Source organism: Chaetura pelagica, unplaced genomic scaffold, assembly GCF_000747805.2.
Source record: "Chaetura pelagica isolate M959 unplaced genomic scaffold, ChaPel_1.0 scaffold135, whole genome shotgun sequence".
NCBI classification, from domain to species: domain Eukaryota; kingdom Metazoa; phylum Chordata; class Aves; order Apodiformes; family Apodidae; genus Chaetura; species Chaetura pelagica.
The window spans coordinates 1102842-1121464 of NW_009953649.1; the positions used below are offsets into that span (position 1 = coordinate 1102842).

The window sequence follows — 18623 nt, forward strand, 5'->3', positions numbered from 1 at the left end:
GTACCCTTATGTGCAACAATCACTTTGAAAACCATTTTAAGGATATAAGGCTATCTGCACTTGAAAGATGAAAGAGAATTGCAAATAGAAAGGGCAGGACATTCATATTAGGGAAATATTAATCTAAAATTCTCAGATCAATTTGAGATCATGCTATAGTTGCAGATGACACCAGAGACTGGTTGGTATTACCAGACCATAATTTATAAGACTCATCTTTCACGTGTTGAATTTCTATCTGTAAAGCTACATTACAGTTGTAGATGGCTTTGAAAATAGCCATCTCTTTATTCAAAGTGAGAAATGCACTTCACATAAGTTCAGCTGAGAATGCCTTATGTATAAATCCCATTAGCTTTACTTTGGGTTGCGTTCTAATTTTAAAGCAGGATAAAATATGCAGAAGAGAGGCTTGCTGAGTTCCTGCCAGAGCCTGTGGTAAAAGTACAATCCTAGTGACGCAGAAATTTTACTTTGCTGGTAATTTGAATAATTTCAACCATTTGGCACAACTCTTAAGGAATCAGTTGGCATCAACTGAAATGGATGGAGGCTCCAATACAAACCCTGGCTTGGATGAAGAGGGTGATTTGAGTTTTACTTTGCTTTGCTTTCCCTTTTTTTTTTTTTTAAATTTATATCATTTCACCCCAGTACAAATCCTACTGCCCCAATGGGGAGTTTTACCTGAGACAAAGTCTGCAACATCAAGACATGGCTTGAACCACTACAAAGCAGAGTAGCTCCCACAGATTGTTGGAAACTTAAGACGCCACTAAGTGCTACACATCACCCTAGATCCTCTCCTGCCTCCCAAGGTTTTTGTAATCATTAACAAACATATTCTCAAGTAAAGCAAGTTCATCTGATCTATTTATGTTTGGCTTGTGCTGGTATTACAATGCCTATGTTTCTAGGGTTTTTTTTGGTTTTTTGATTTATGTTTTTTTAAAAAAAAAATCTCTGTATAAACATTATAAAATAATTATTTCATTAGCTGTCCAGAGATATCACTATGAATATTTTGGTAAAAGCATAATTAGCTGCCTTGAATAGTTTTCTTTCAATTTATTTATTTTACATGCTATATATTTTTATTTAATATCCAGCACCAGGTATTCAGGTAGTACTGGTTTGTCAGCTGCAAATATAAAGTATATATGTGTATATATATATTTATATATACACACACACATATAATAGCATTCTGTGAAATAAAAATTACCAAATGTCAGGCACAATTGTTTGCATACACAAGAGCATAATTCAGAACTACATATGAAAACAGTTGCCATTTTTGTACCATATATTTTGTTTAATCAGTTTAATAGCTACATTCAGCTGTCTGATATGTGGACAACATCTTTATAGATAACTATGGGAAGGTTCCTAATTCGTTAAGGTGCTGCTTCAATTAAAATCTGATGAACAAGTTAATGATACATCTTGAAATTGCCCCAAGGTAAATGAACTTATTACTGCGAATCTCTATTTTTCTTTCTTGGGTGCCCTTTACTCTTGTCACCACAAACGTGGGAAGGACTGGTTGAACCTAAGTTACTTCCTTGCAAGGGGCTGAGCCTACAAAAGGATTCATAATTAAGATTGTGAGCTGACTTACTATTCCTTATGTTCCAAGACATGTCACAATACCCTTCTGTCTGCCGCGTACCTCTTCAAATCATGCTTATCCAGCTTCACTGGGAAAATTCTTTGAACGTTGCAATGAACTGTTCTGGGATGTAGGAAGGGAGACCTTCACTTAAACCAATTTGTCTTGCAGTTTATGAACTTGATCTGTCTTGGGAAACACCAAGCTACACATGCAATATTTAAAGAGCAGTTCTAAAGCACACTGGGCTACAAGTGAATGATGATGGTGTAAGCACCTAAGTGTAACTACAGGGATTCCTGTTCTCCATTCAGATCTTAGCCTGCACTCATTTCAGGGCATTAGTGATTTTTCTAATACATTTGAAAACCAGCTACTAAACAAAACAAAACGTGCATTTTCTTTCAAGGCATTTAGGAGCCCTCCAAAAGCTCTTAGGTATCAAATTTGTACATACACACACACACACACTTACTAAATACACAAAAAGACAAAGCCTTGAGCACATTCAGAAAAAAATTACACTAATATGCATCAACAAAAGGCCTATTAACTTACAGGGACTGCTTCACATGTTTAGCCTTACACAGTTTTCAAGGAATCTTCTCAAACATAGGTAGCATCTACCTTTAGTCTTTTAAACTGTGCATATCCTCAGATATGTACATGAAACTGTTATAGACATCATTATGTACATTCACTAAAGAATCAAATCCTTGACTTGGAGTACTAACTTGTCCTATGCCTTGCTGCCTTCACATTCTCTGTGTGATTCGATCTCACTGCACACAGACTCTGCTTGTGTAACAGGGAGCGTAATTAGACATAGGCACCCCTGTATGGCATTAGTTGCACTATTTCCTATTTTTAGATACTACAGAATATTCCAATCAACATAATCAAACTGAAAGGTTTCAGCTATAGCAGAAAAAGAAGCATCCCTGAACCCTTCTCTAGAATTGTGGCCAGCTGCTGTGGGGCAGCCTACGCACATGCTATGAAACGTCTTTACTGGCAGGGTGGTCGCTTCCAACCAGCTATTGGAATAGCCACTGGTCCATGCTGACTTCCAAACTGCACCTGTAAGCCAGAAGTGCAGATAGCACAGGCAAATTTTATCATTAGACTAATAAAATATCCCTGGTATATGTAACAATCACATTCCAGTACCCAGCAGTGTTCCCTGACATATTTAATTTTCTAGCATAGAGGCAGTGAAACAGCAGCACCAACTCCTACTTCGAGTAGCACATAGTCTGGGTTTCTTCAGTCTCTCTCCTTCATGTCTTGCTGAAACTCTTGATGTCAGTGGACCTTTTCTGTATTTACAGTTGGTCTGAAGAATCTGACTAATCCTTATGAAAAACAGTTAGTTACAGAAATGCACAGAAGAAGCCATTTTTATCTTCATTGACATGCAGCCACAGCGTCTTCACCATTTCTGAGGCTCATTGTCACAGATGAGCTGGCTCTTAACAGTGATTTCTGAGCATGCTCCAAGGAGAGCCGAAGAAAGCCCAGGGAATGCAAAGCCAGCTGCTCTGGCTGTGATGCCAGCCCTCCCATTCATGGCTAGGCCACACTCTACTGAAAGGAATGGGACCATCCCACCATCTTGTGCCAGTCTTGCACTGGCATCCTAACCCCTTGGTATGTAGCACAATGAAGCAAAGGACAGGGGGAGGTTTTTATAAAATAGAGCTTGACCATGCCATGTGTGAAGACTCTTTTTTTAAGACTTGATGATTTCGTAATCATCTAGTCTGATTTAAGAGTAATTATCTGTTATCACTGTTTACCATGTTGCCTTTGATTTACATCTTGCCAAACAATGCAACAGTTTAGCTTTGTAGGATCAGACAAGATAGGATGCATGCAATGCAATTTAGCTAGAGGATATGATACAGAAACCTAAGAGTTTGGTCAGTATGATCTTGAGAGGGAGTTGTCTGTTAATGTAAGCCAGCAAGGTAAAACAGTATTCTTCTTAGACAGGGGTTCCTTTCTACTGTAGGAAGAGAGGTGGGAATCTACCTAAACTACCAAGGCAGTCACAGTCGCCAACAGTGCGTTTTCACTATCGCACACTAAGATGCCAATTAGCTTTCCATTTACTTGCCCCCCCAAAAGTCATCCATAATCTCTACCAAACTGCTTCAAATTTTCAAGCAAGTAAAGAATTAAGCGAGTGCAGAATTTGGGGTGGATATCAACAAAAGCTACCACTCATAAAGATCACAATACACATAGGTGGTATGGCCTGTTAATTTCAGGAAAAATGAATGTTCAGTTTACATTAGGACGTACCCAACTTACAAGCAAAATGAAATAAAAACACTGCAAGTTTTAAAATGAGTTAGCCTGACAATCCTTGCTAGCCTTGCTGGCTATCCATAGCAATTAAATGTCTTCCATTTAGGGTAAGCAATCAACTGAGGCAAGCACTTGCCAAACACTCAAATGGAAAATGCAGGTGACTGTTGTCATTGGAGTGTTTACACAGGCACTACAGACAAAGTGAAGCAGGAGCTAGGCAGTATGCTGCTGGGTTTCTCATACCATTATATATGCTGACTTTTGATTATATTGTATTCTGCATATTCTCCTCCTCTTTGCCATTTATATAAAAAGACTGCAAGGAATGAGATGTAGCTGGTGCAGTTGTCAGCTGGCTCCGGTTCTCCTCTTCCATCGGTGCAGCGCTCCGGGCTGCTGGGGCATGCAGTCGGTGAGCATCCAACATCTCCAGCAAGAGATCATAGAGTGGAACTACATTTTTACACTTCATATTGTACAGGTGCTCCATTCCTTTGTTGCTGTGGGTTGTAACAAAACAGTGGTTACTTTCCAGTATGGTATGGGGAAACAAAAGCTATCAGCTGATAACATTTGTTAGGTTCCTAAAAATTCCGCCTCGTACAAAACAATTACCAGTGCAGTTGCTGTATGCCACTGACATGGGTAGCAGAAGAAAACACCTTCAAATAACATTTCAGACTGCCCATGAGCAGTTTGCCTTCTAAAGGTGATTCTTTTGCTGTCCTTTGCCTAGATGGTAGCCTAGGGCACATGGACTCCTAATTTAGTCACTGTGACACCACTCTATATGCAGTTTTCACTCCCACCTGTGAAGGAAAAAGTGTGGGCATGTTTGTGAAACCTCCATCGCATGGGACCAGTGCAGGAGGGATGACTGCATACTTGATCTCACCTCATGTGTCTGATGTGAGAGAGGATGAGGAGGAGCTGAGCTAGTCGTCTGTGTTGCTGCTGCAGAGAAAGACCCGACTTGGCCATTAAATGTATCAGAGTGTCTGTGATTTTGTCTAGAACCCGGTGAATATAGTCTCTCTCTTCCAGAGATTTCAAGGTGCTGGAAAGAAAAGTGTACACACCTGGAGTAGGAAGGAGAAAGAAAACAAACCACAGACAAAAATGACTTTGATGGAATCAACTTGCCCAAAGTACACCTCCTGGCTCTTCAGCTGTGTTAAAGCATGGGAGCTGACTGTTCATGAACTCTCCTGCTTGCCAGTCACTGGTGTGAATGATCCTGGAGCTTGGATTTGGTCACTGTGGGCAAAGCAGGAGGACCATGATGCCTCTTTCCCACCCAGATCTGGGCCAGATGGCAGGTGACACCTGCAGCCTGCACGTAGACCAACCCACAGGCTTTGCTCTTCTCGTAGTCACTTGGCTCCGAAACCTTTAGGAGATACTGTATCCCCTTGAGAGCTCTGCAATACTTACTGACCACCCCAGCCTTTGCTGGTTTTTGCCCTTTTCTCTGCTGTTTAATGCTAGATTTTTGGTGATTTACAAGTCAATCTAGAACTTAAGAATATGTTACCACAAACATGGAAACAAAATCAGGGTTTCTTTGTGCACACTCACCTCTACAAGGCCCCCCAACCAAGCAGGAGACTGGAAAGGTGTGCTCCTTCACCTGCAAACCTGCCTCTCCTTTAAAAACCATGTCTAAAGCAACCTGTATTAATTTAGCCACCTTTATGCTTATTGCTGAAAATGAGCATCCTGAAGATCTGGACTGGGAGGAAATTTTTCAGACATAAAAACACCTTCCAACTCCTCCTCCAACAACTCTTCTACATCTCCTATAGAACACTGTAACCCAGGCATGAGAGCTTTTGCCAGTAGCAGTTCTTGGGTGCAAGAAGCACACGATCATTCTAAATGGAAAATTCTAAACTATTTGGCATTTTTTATCTATTGTGTGTTCCAGACAACAACACAAAGCCAAGGTGAATCAGGTCACAACAGCATTGTGCTGCTAAAAGGCAGCTGTTGCATTCAGCACCATGTTTTTAACCTTCTGGATGCAGCCAATAACTCTAAACAGGCTGTATAACTATAATCCAGACCTGAGGTAGCAAAAGCTTAAGATGTATGTACAGTAATACAATCCAACTGGATGGATCATGGTGTGTTCATTCCCCTGTGTCTACAATGTATTTGACAAATCCTTTGCTATAGCCCTTCTGCACCAGCCCACAGAGCCAAGAAAAAAAACCTGCATTTTTTTCTTGGAAAAAAAATGGTTTCTGGAATTACTTCATTTTGCTTTTCTTTAAAGCATCATATGTAATACAATATGCAATGCAGTTAGTGATATTAAGAAAAAAAAGAAACATACACACACAGCCATGTACACCTACAGAGACATATATACTCTACTTTGTTGGAATTGTTTGAAGCCTGGGGTCTGTACCATTGGACTTGAAGCTAAGAATCTGAACAGTCAGGGAGATTTAGATTTTTTTTACCATCTTCTTGGCATACCTCACCTTCTCACATCATCTTGGTATTTCAGGGACCTGACACCTAGAACTACTGAAACCTGCAGGTAGATTTTATGACTGTGGGTCTTCTGTACTAAAAAGTAATACAAATTTGCATTTGTGAATGTCAGTGTGTCTGGGAGAGAGCTCAAGTGAGAGGGAGTTCTTAAAAAAAAAAAAAACCAAAAGGATAACTCAAACACATCACAACTTCTGAAAACCATTAGTGAGAGCTCTTAATTTTGGTAATTAATATTGCTTTGAATATGATATAGATCAGTAGTACAATGGCCTCTTTTCTCACAAAGCTTTTTATGAGTATTATTATTTTTACTGACATGAGTTCACTTAAGAGAAGCAGCTCCTTAGGTTTTTCTCAGCTGAATGACTCTTAACCCTCACATATGCCTATTGACCAGGATTTATAGCTTAGCAGATACCTGTAGGGGCAAGATTCTTAAACATTACTGACAAAACCACAATCCATTAGAAGAAAACATGTCTCATAAACCCACAGTACCTCCAAAGCAGCTTACTTCAGCCAGAGGATGCTGTTGTGCCCTTGTAGCCATCCCCCTTAGTTTCATAACTTTAAAACCAGCAAGGGGGAAAAAAAATAAAATAAAATAAACCTGTTAAAATGTTTCTCACCTAGATCGAGTCTAGAAGCTATTAAAAAGTATAAATCAAAAAAGCACTCCCCCCAAACTGTAGAGGCTTCAGGCAATTGGCAATCGATAACTACCAAGAAAAATGACCTTTGGATTTCCTTTCTGCCCCCAGGTGATTGTTCCTGCCCCAGGCCATTGACCAGAAATTTCCCCAAAAGAAATTCCAGCTATCCATCACACACATACATGCACAGGCAGAGTTTTGGAATAAGAGTTCAGAATATTGTCTTAGCAAAGTGACATTTAACAGACTCAAAGGGCTTTCCAAGTTCTGATGCGCTGAAAGCAAGCATAAATTGAATAGCTACCAGGTTGTTTTCTAGCCCTTCCTGTACGTCAGTGTTATAAAACATAATAGGAGAACAGAGGAAGCCCCACCTTGCAAACGAGGCAAAACTATTGGTCTGTGCCCAGAGTACAAAACTATGCACAGGACAGGGTCCCTTGGGGCCTGCATACATAGCATCACTCCTCTTTTTGTATATGTTGAAAAGTAAAATATCTGGCAACATCTTGCCATTTCATGTTTCTAATACTTATTTCCCAGTGTTAAGAAACAGCCCTTTATTATTGAGCTGAATGTGTTTTTTATAGACTCATAGAATGCCAGGTTGGATGGGACCTCTAGGATCATCTGGTCCAACCTTTTAAAAATACATTTTTGCTTTCTAGTTGAAAGATTTATTGTTGCAGCTTTAGAGGGGCACCTTCTGGTTTATTTAGGTAGAGACAATGCTGTCCTTGTTACAGACATGCTGTCCCCTTGATATTTCAGGAAAAAATTGGAAGTAGCATAAACGTATATTTTGCTTTTTAAGTAAAATGTTCCATCTTTTCCACACATACTGAGTGAAACTAAAAAAATGCTCTTGCATTTTGCCAAAGATCACATGGAATACAAGTGTAAAGATATTAAAAAGTCTTGACAGATGTTGGGGGGGGAGGGGAAGGAAAAAAAAAAAAAAGAGAGAGAGAAAATAAATGTCCAACAAACCAATAAACAGCACTACCTCATATGAAGAGACTAACTGATGTCCAAGAATTTAAAAAATGTTTATGTACACTCAGTGAATTATATCCACATAAAGCTTTAGAATGCAAATGCAGACTGCATTTAAAGATTAAATGTAGCACAACTAGTCCAATTTGTTTAATTAGTCCACTTGTTTAAATCATTTTGAGATCAGCTGGTTTAATCATATGCATACATAATACAGATAGCATAAGGGCCAAAAATTCCTTGTGTATTTATCTGCTCTTTCTTTAGTAGAAGATTTGTGTATATTTACATGTGCAATCATAGGAAAAAAAAACAAAACACAACAGGCTAGGAGAGGCTTGGAGGTAATCTGCTTCGTCCTCCTGCTCAAAGAGCTGTAACATCAGGGATAGGTCAAGCTGCCCAGAGCTTTGTCCAGGTGAGTTTTGAGTGTCTCAGGACAGAGATAGTACAATCTTTCTGGCCAGCCTGTTCCAGTGCTTAATCTCTTACTGACAAGATTTTTTGTTCTGTTCATCGAGTCAGGACCTCATTTGCTCTGGTTTGTCTCCACTGTAGCTTGTCCTTTCCTCTTGCACCTCTGGCCCTCACCTCTCCATAGCCTGTTCATCAACTGTCTGAAGACTGCAGTTAGACCTGTCCCTTTTCCAGGATGAAAAAACCCTGCTCCCTCAGCCTCTCCTCACACATCATGTATGCTGTGTGCTTGAGAGCATATAATATTTCCTGTGTGTCCAACACTTTACCTAAGGAGCCAGGCTGTACTCTTGTGAAGAAAGGCATCTCCAGAAGATGTTTTAGAGTATCTATGCCAAACCCACAACTATTAAACATACCCCAAATTATGCTACTTATCTCTGTCACGCAGTTTAGCCTCCTAACTTGGGCATCTAAAGAGTCTAAGAGTCAGAAATTCATGTACACATTCCCACCACCTAACAGTTAACTTCTCAGACAGTTATAAAATCAGGTGGTTATAGGAAGGCCAAAACTGAAGTGAAAAATTAATTACCTTTATTTGTAAAGGCAATTACAAACAATACAGACACAGATTCTGTGGCCATACATACATACACAATCAGTTTACAGTGTACTGAGACTGCAGCAAGTGCAGTTTGTAAGCCAGAATAGAACATGATGCTCTGCATAACAGTGGTATAAATTGCTTTCTTTATGAATCTGTAGCAGCTTAACCCTAACTGTGCTCTCTGAGCAATAGCTGCAAAGATCCTGGTAAAAATTCTAGCACCTGTAAACTTTGACTTAATGAAAAAAAAAAAAGCCACCCCCAAAATCAGATCACTCATCAGATCAACTCTGATCTGTCAAATATTAACCTTGAAAGAATGAAGATCTAACAACTCCTACCCTAACTCAGTGGTCCCATCTTACTTATATGCAGAATGAAATTTGCCTCCATTTATCACTGACTTCATTTGATGTATTATTTTTTTTTAATAATTTTTCCATAGGGGAATGTCCATTAACCAAGTGAGATGTGATTATGAAGGATAGCAGGTGATGTCTGGCAGAGTTTTGTCTAAATAACAAATTTAGTTTTCTGGATCACGATGTGAAAGCTGATGTGCTTTATTCAAACTTCTAATTCTATTTTTTTTCTAATTCAATATTTCTATAAATCAATTACATATTCCAGATATATTGAAGAGGATAATTGCACTCAAAACTATTAGCTAAAAATCTGGAGGAGCATCACTTTTCAGAAAGAACATTTACCTCTAGGAAATATTCTAATTATCAGCACAATAAACGGAAAATGTCAATCAGTAAGTACAATTGTCATACCCTGGCATCCAAGATAAAAATCACAGCCCTTCATTCCTAATATGCCAGGTGCTTGCCTCAGATGTCCCTTTTTGATAATTGGTGACAATCACAACAAAACTCAAATCACATCATATCTCCTAGAACATAAATGAAATGTTTTATATTTGATTGTATAAATATGTAATTTTATTGTAATTGTTTTGTTGGGTTTTTGTGAACAAGCCATTTCCATATGGAAACAGGTTTCCATAAAGGCAGATGTGCCTGATCACTAAAGCAAAGTTTGCTGTGTTTAGAGTTAGTCTTTGGTGGGAATTACCTGAATTTATATTTAGAATCATAGAATCTTAGGGGTTGGAAGGGACCTCTGGAAATCATCGAGTCCAACCCCCCTGTTAGTGCAGGACCACCTAGGGCAGGTCACACAGAAACACATCTCTCCATAGAAGGAGACTCCACAACCTCTCTGGGCAGCCTGTTCCAGTGCTCTGTCACCCTCACAGTAAAGAAGTTTCTCATGTTGAGGCAGAACTTCCTGCATTCTAGTTTGTGTCCATTGCCCCTTGTCCTATCACAGGGCATGACTGAAAAGAGATTACCCCCTCCTTGTTGTCACCCACCCTTTAGATATTTATATTCATTAATAAGATGCCCTCTCAGTCTTCTCCATAATAAATAGCCCCAGGTCTCTCAGCCTTTCCTCATAAGGCAGGTGTCTCAGTCCCTTAATCATCCTCATAGACCTCTGTTGGACTCTCTCAAAGTAAATCCCTGTCTCTCTTGAGCTGGGGAGCCCAGAACTGGACACAATACTCCAGCTGTGGTCTCACTAGGGCAGAGTAGAGGGACAAGAGAACCTGTTTCGTATCCTCAGCAACCTTTCTGAGGATACACTCTACCCTCTCATCCAGGTCATTGATGAAGATGTTGAACAGGACTGAACCCAGCACTGGCCCCTGGGGAACTCCACAAGCTACAGCTCTCCAGCTGGACTCTGGACCATTGATCACCACACTCTGAGCTCTGTTTTTTAGCCAGTTCTCAATCCATCTCACTGTCCACTCTTCTACACCACCCTTCCTAAATTTGCTCACAAGGATGCTACGGGAGATGGTATCAAAAGCCTTGCTAAGGTCAAGGTAGACTACATCCACTGGTCTCCCCACATCTACCCATTCAGTCACACCATCATAGAAGGCTATTAGATTAGTGAAATATGATTTCCGCTTTGTAAATACATGTTGGCTATTCCTGATAACCTTCATTTCTTCCATATGCTTAGAGATTACCGCCAGACCACCAGACAAAAGGGACATACAGCCCCCCCATGTTCTTTGTCTAGAGGTTGATATCATCTAATAGTTCAAGCCCAACAGGAGAAGACAAGAACAGTGGAGTAAATTCACAGAGCTGGGAAACTCTGGCAACTGTTAGGTAACAAGTTAGCAGAAAACTAAGTCCAAATTTTTTACTTTACTGCTTACATTATTATTTTACACCTTATCATTTCCATGAAAACACCATGAGCCTCATTTATGTGTTAAAAAAAAATTTTCTAGAGTTCTTTGTCGTTTCAAACAGAAAAGCATTCTCTGGTGCACAACACACATTTTCTGTCACATACTTCAAAACAAATTTGCATGTTTCTATCATCTAACGTAGAATTCAAGTCAGCTAACATTGCATCTTTACACCTACATTTGTAATCTAGCCACCCAATTTTGAAGTATACTTCAGAATGAGATTTACAGCCCAAAAATACTTCTTTCATCAACTATAAAGGAAGTGGAAGGTGATTACATCAGTTTTATATGCCTGTATTTTAATATAAACTCAGCCACATTTTGCCATTTTTGCCCTTTATTTTGCCATCATCAAAGAAAGAAAGTGCGAATTCACAAGTGTTGCCTCTGGGTGCCCTAAGTGTGGCTCCAGCTACTTCAGTGTCTTGTAATCAGAGCATTAACAAGACTTGCCAGCTCCTAGTTCAAAATACTGCTCTGATTGCTCTTCACATCAGCTGTACATAGGCTGCCAACTACTTACTGCATCGATTTGTTGGGTCCCATTGACACCACTGAGCAAGTTTGCCTATTTCTATCCCTGCCCAGTGGCTCTGCCTCCATCTGTGTTGACAGACCCCTTTTGATTGCTGCTGTCTCAAAATGGAAACATCATTAGCAACTACGAGCAGCATTCACCCACAGGCAGAAGCAACCCCAATTACCCAAGTGACAGCAAAGCACACCACTTACCAGAATTGAGCAGGATGATGGACTTAAGGCACACAAATTCCTCCCCTTGAAGGTTCATCATGCGAAACCGAGCAGCGGTAGCCAGCAGCATGTCAAAGATTTCCACCATGCCCTCTACACATTTGCCTTGATTCCTGTGAGAATACCATTAAACGGGAGATACTCACAGCTTTTCCCCAGTGACGGCATGAGCTTTTCATCCCCCTGGATTAAATGATCCAAATGACCCTCCAATTTGATTTCATTAGTTCCTTACTTAGCACATGACTCCCTAGTCAGTGTTCATTTTGTGTATGTACAACTACAAAAACCTAGTTCCCAGTATCCCACATAAAATTAATAAATAATTAAACACTATATTCCCTATTCCCCCAAAAAATGCTAGTTTCATAAATCCATCGCTGAGAGGCCTTGCTGTGGTGAGATATGAGAGTGGTCTCCATATGAGAGTGACTCAACCAAACCCTTACATGGTGGACAAATATTTGTTTAAATCTACTTTGTGTGTCTTCTGCTTATGTTACTTCATTTCCCATTTTTGTTTTTGTTTTTCCATTGACTGAAATAGCCCAAATTCTGTGCATTTCTCCATTCCTAATGTTTTGTACTTGTTTCTACCTGGCCTTGGAATCCTTTATGTTCCAACACACTTACTCATGTTCTCAAGAAGAATTTAGAAAACCAAAATCTTGTCTTTATGACTGAGTGATTAAAAATACCACTACACTCCACAAAGCAGATCTCTTTTTACACTACAGCATTAAACAAAGCTGAAGTTTGGGAAATCTCAAAGTGCTCATTAGAAATGGCAATTAACCACCTCTCTCTGCTCACAGTACCAGGTATTCTCACTCATTCATTTTTATCTTGCACACTCAACCTGCAGTTCAAGTATTAATGCAGATTGTACTTATTTTTTATGACAATTTAGTCAGCAGACTTTCTGGTCATGGAATTTTAGATAATTTACATTGCTACCTTTTAAGAAAAAACACCTACTTTTGCTTTAATTAGGACTTCCTGAGTGAAATTTTAACATGTCAGATTTAGTGAGTGATCAGTGGTTAAAAATATATTATTTTTTAGAGGTGACTTTTATAGAAAAAAAAATTAAGATAATTACTATAGGAAGATGCAAAAGCAATTTCAAATTATCAGATGGCTTTTCCACTACATTTTGTAACATAAACACAGCTTGAGCATCTCCTAACCACATTGCATCAAAACCAACGCTGACTACCAGCACAGATACACCTACCTCAGTCCTCATGCAGCTGTGCTGTTGAGACCCTGTAGGTAATGCCTAGACTCACAGCAGACCCTCAGACAAAGCAGTCACCTTCCTTTTTGACTACAGCCTGAGAAAATTCTTTGAACTTCTCAATCATGTCTAAACCTTAAATTGAGTCAAAGAAGGAGCAAGGTTATCTGTAAGCACTTGTGCACCCATCTCCTTTCAACTTAAAATCCCTATTTGGCTAAATTCAGGTCTTGAATTTAAATCTACATCTCTTATCCCCAAGCAGTGCCTACGAGCCAGTGACTATGGCATGTGACAGAAGTGATTATCAGAGACTTTTAAGTAAAGCAGGAAAATACAAAGCAAACACAGTGACAGATAGTCCCTTAGAACAGCCAGTAGGCCTTAGGTTAAAATACAGTAATAGTTGAAAATGTGGGGTCCTGAGTAAGTTTTCCAGTCCCTGCTACAACAGTATATGTTCCCTGACTTTTCTGTGAGGAATAGATGACCCAACCTTGGGTCTAGAACTAGCAGACAGGCACTTTAAATAAGGAGCAGGAGTTGCTGCTTCTCATCTCAGGTCCCTGTGGGCTCACTGAGCACTCCTGAGTGGTGCCTAACTCTCCCTGCGCATTTCACTAGCGCTTAGCTCAGAACTGTGATTTCCATTGCATGGCAGGCACCGGGACACAAGCTGCAACATCTGGAAATGTAACTGGTATGGTCTTTTCTGGCTCTTGCAAGTTTCACTGAAGAAATTGTGGCTCAAACTATAGCAACTTTTCAGGTATGACCCACAAAATGGAAAATTTCACATATCAGGTTCCCACACACTATGGGAACAAGTGCAGTGTAAAAGATTGTGGACAAAAGTCTAAGTGTTAAGATTAGCAGGTGGGCAGGCTCAGTGCTGTGCTCCATGTAAAGCCTTTTGCCCCCCCATTGACAATGGCCTGACTGATGAGCTGAACTGAAGGACTGATCTGAGCCTGATATATATGAATGTGGCTTTACTGAAGTGCACAGTTCTGTCTGTTTTGCCAGAAGGCTGAACCTGAACTCAGGAAGAGAGTTTTCAATTATTTTATGACCAATCAGTTACACTGTTCAGTGCTGGATGTAGAGAGCACTTCAGCAATGACCATCTTGCTTCCCTGATGAATCCTGCTTAGGCAGAACTAAGCTGAAAAACTGAACTGGTTGGCTTCAGGTATATTCCTCCTATGTTTGGACATAAAATAAATAAAGTAGGCAAAGTAGAATGTAATAGCCCCACTGTCAAATAAAAACAAATAAGAAATAAAAAATCAAATTAAAAAAAATAAACTCAGGCATTCAAAACAAGCCATGAGAATAAAAACAATTCCTATTGCCTCAAAATCTATTTTCTAGGCTAAAATATAAATCCTATGGCACTAAAGCAAACATTATTTTTTACAGTGGGACAAGTTCCACTGCTTTTGGTACACTATTATTTTTGCCTATAACTAGAGAAATATTAACTTTGCATATATAGAGATAAGCTCAGTTTCTGAGGACTAACAGCCTTTAATAATTTTACATTAACTTAAAAAACACCCCAGTAAAGGTTACTTTAAGAGTTTAGAAATTCAGGATTACACAGAAAGGAAAAGTTTCAGTGGATCCTTCAATAAAACCCCCATATTTAAAATCCCTAAATATTCGTGTCTGACTAAGACATTTATTTCTTTCCTAAAACCCATCAAACTGCTGTCAGCCCATATTCAAAACCGTTCAAAACATTACAGAGTCTGAACAAAGTGCAAAATTTCTATAGTCAAGACGACAATTAAACAAGTAGTTGTTTGTAAAATGAGACCTTCCGAAATGCCTCCTGGTGATTCGTAAGATGGAAAAGACTTTGTTACTAAGTAAGCAAGAATTATTCCAAGGTACTTTTTACAAAAATATTTCAGTGGACTGTAGTTTACAAAGTCAATATTCCAATCAATATCCTCTTGCTGACAAGCATAATCTCTATTCAGAAATCTCTAGTTCTGCAACACTGAGTCAATGCGCCTAAATGTCCATGTATGCCAATTTCCCACCAACCAAACTCCTATGGTAGATGATAAATAAAAATTATGTAAATTTAAGAGATTCTAAATATTTTTAATCTCATTTGCTTTGCTATCTGCTGTGTATGAAATACCAGGCCATTCCATAAGAAAAGAAAAAAAGAGTATTTCTTTAGATACAGTTCAGTACTTTAGATGAGGTTAGATACTTAGTTTTAGTTATTCCTGAGTTGAAGCAACAATTCTGGAATTTCTGCTTCATTTGCAAAGTTAGGCAGCAGATTTCAGCCCCACTAAAATCAGTTGGAACTGCAGGAGCTTAGTGTCTTTGAAATGCAGGCTTCACATCCATTCAATCATGGCATAGGCAAGGAAGCATGTGTATCTTGTCCAGAGTCAAGGACACAAATTCAGAGAGCATATACATTTTTCAGAAGATCACCTGCAAGTATTAATTTTGCTTTATTTTTATTTATTCTACTTTTTGGGGGGTGAGAGGGTAGCTCACTAAAATCTTTTTCAGTTTATTTACAACACTGTTGCACTAATTAGTTCTTGTTTAAAGAAATACAATATTTTTAGCTACTTACTCAAAAATATGTGCCATTAGTGTCAAAGAATGAATCACAGTCTGAAAATCACTAACAGCTGGGCAATTGGAGAAGTACTGGACTGGAATTAGCACAATTCAGCCTGGGATCAAGTTTTTTTCCCTTCAAGACTTGAAACAGACATTTGCCAAATAAGAAATAAAACTGACATATCAGTATGAAACAGAATTATGGGGGAGGAAAAGAGGCAGAAGCAGAAAAGACACCTAAAAGCAAGGCTCTCTTTTCCTCTACTGAGCTGGCCGGTTATGTTCACACTTTTTCACATAACTTGCCCTTCAAGTTACCCCTGTTGGTATCATCATTTCCCCAAAAGATGTTTAAACAAGTGGTCGTCCATGCTTGACAGCAGTTTTCACCCAGCACAGCTTTCTCTCACTACAGCAACAAAGCTACAATTATGATTGAGCCTGAGGCTCAAATAGACAAATACTTTCAGTATTGACAGTATTGACTTTCAGTACTGACATCACCATCCCAACATCCTCTGAGGTTTGCTGATCTTTTCTGATCTCTCTTTTGGTTGCTCCTTGAGCTGGCTCTGAACATAAAGTGGAGGTTAATTCACGCACTGATGAGAGATGTTAAAATAAATCCAAATAAGAGAGGAGATTCAGGAAGACTGGGAATAGAAAAAAGACAGAGCAGAACAATGATACAGATAAAAGACAGCAGAAGAATGATATCCTGTGCCATTTCTGGAGCACTAAAGAATTGTCAAAAGATTTTAACTATTTTTAATGTTCTATCCATTAGGATATTATTGCAGGCTTTACGCATACCTGGTGCCCACCTTCAAGATAAGACAAATTTTTAATACATTAATGAGTACTATATACATTAGTTCTTATTAATAAACACTTATGAACACTTTCTACTCCTATGTAACATCATGCACTTAAACAGCTTTAGGAAGTGGAGTGTCAGGAAAGCTCCATCTCCAAGGTTTTATGACCAAATCAAGAACATCCATTGGAATGCCTTAAATACTGCCAGATCAGCATTGAAGGGCTACTCAACTAATTGAGACTTCCCCCTTTTCTGTAATGCTACGCTCTGCCAATAATTAAAATTTAAGTGTTATCAGCAATTAAACTTCACACCATCCTGCATTTAACCAGTAACTCTTGAGATTATGGAAAAGGTTGGGGGGAAAGAAATAACCTCCAAAGCTCTAGAACAAAACAGAAATCTGCAAAGATCAAGACACAAAGAGTAAAACACAGCCTATAAGCAAACTAAACCACTGTATCAAACATGTAGCCTGACAATGAAGAGAAATGCCTGGTTTAATTATGGTTCTGTGAAGTTAAATAGCATTTTGCTTTAAAATATGGCTGTTTTGATCACAACAATTAGGCCTGTACTTTCACACAAAGTGGTAGGTGGTCATGAAGGTGAGAGTTTCAGAAAGAGAGAAATTAAAGATAACAGGCTTGTTATGTAGTGTCTCTGTTGTGTTGCTTTCTGTGTGTTTTGTTGTTGTTATTGTTGTTGCTTTTAATTTTAAATCAATTTATTCAGGAGCCTTTATTACTAAAGATGGTAGCAAAATAATTCAGAGGAAGCAACAACTGTTACTCATCCCATTACTCCATGAACACTGGCTTTCAAATGGCACACCCTGAAGAACTTTATAGGCTACAGTTGATGGACGGTGTTACATCCTGCTGTTCCTGGAGTGTACTATTAATAGACCTTTGTTTCTGTTTTGATATGAGCTTATCAGAACAGAGGATTGGATCAATTGCTGGCTAAAATGCACTCAAAAGTTGTAAAATCCAATGTTTAAAAGTCATAATTGGCAAATATTTGCAATAAATATGGAGTTGCACACTTATAAATAAAAAAATAAACAAGAATATAGTTTAAACCGTTTTTTACCTACAGTTATTCACTGAGTACCAGAATTACTGAAGCTGAAAATGGTCTCTGGAGATTATCTAAGTCAATGCTCCTGCTCAGAGCAGTGTACTCACTCCAGTGTGTGCATGTCTATCTTCTACTGGGAAGCTCAGAAGTGGGCACTCCAGATTTAAATCACCAGGGCTGAGCAGTGAGGAAGGAACAACAACATCTAGCTGCTGGTAATGCTCTTCCTAATGCTACCCAAGAGGCTTTCTTTGACCCGAGGAGCATTGCTGCATTTCCAAGAAAATGTATGGAGCTTGCCCCTTCACGCTGCAGGCACTTCCATATTTGTGTGCATACGCACACTTAGAGGGTCTTCTTCTACCATATTTTGTTGATTACAACAACTCTCCTGTCCAAATCACCCTGAACCCTTTTCTTGACAGCCCAGTGTACCATCTTACTCACTTGATTTTGGGTTGTCATCTCCCTTCCCTGTCACTCCTGGTTTTAAGGTCCCTCCCCCAGCCCGTGGAAATTATGCTTTTGCCCCACTTGACAAGGATTGCATCTGTTCCTAGCCATCCTTGATCCTCAGAAGAGGCTCCACAGTCATAAAAGTTGAATCTCTGTTGTTGATGCCAACTATGCAACCAGTTTTTGACCTTTAGGATTTGTCCACTCTTCATCAAGCTTTTTCTTCTCAGCCACCCCAGTGGATTGACCACATGGGCTCTCATGACCTTGCCTGTTG

General features: G+C 39.2%; 1 protein-coding gene across 1 annotated transcript in view; it reads right to left on the reverse strand.

Moving 5' to 3' along the window:
- Nucleotides 1-4084: 4084 nt before the first annotated feature.
- The window catches only part of ESR1 (estrogen receptor 1), a 104168-nt gene continuing 89629 nt past the window's right edge, over nucleotides 4085-18623 (reverse strand). Inside the window, exons 6-8 of the mRNA XM_009999962.1 lie at nucleotides 12126-12259; nucleotides 4824-5007; nucleotides 4085-4428 (exon numbers count right to left, since the gene is read on the reverse strand). Coding sequence (XP_009998264.1) covers nucleotides 4194-4428; nucleotides 4824-5007; nucleotides 12126-12259 — 553 coding nt within the window. The 3' untranslated portion in view covers nucleotides 4085-4193. The remainder of the gene's footprint in view (nucleotides 4429-4823; nucleotides 5008-12125; nucleotides 12260-18623) is intronic.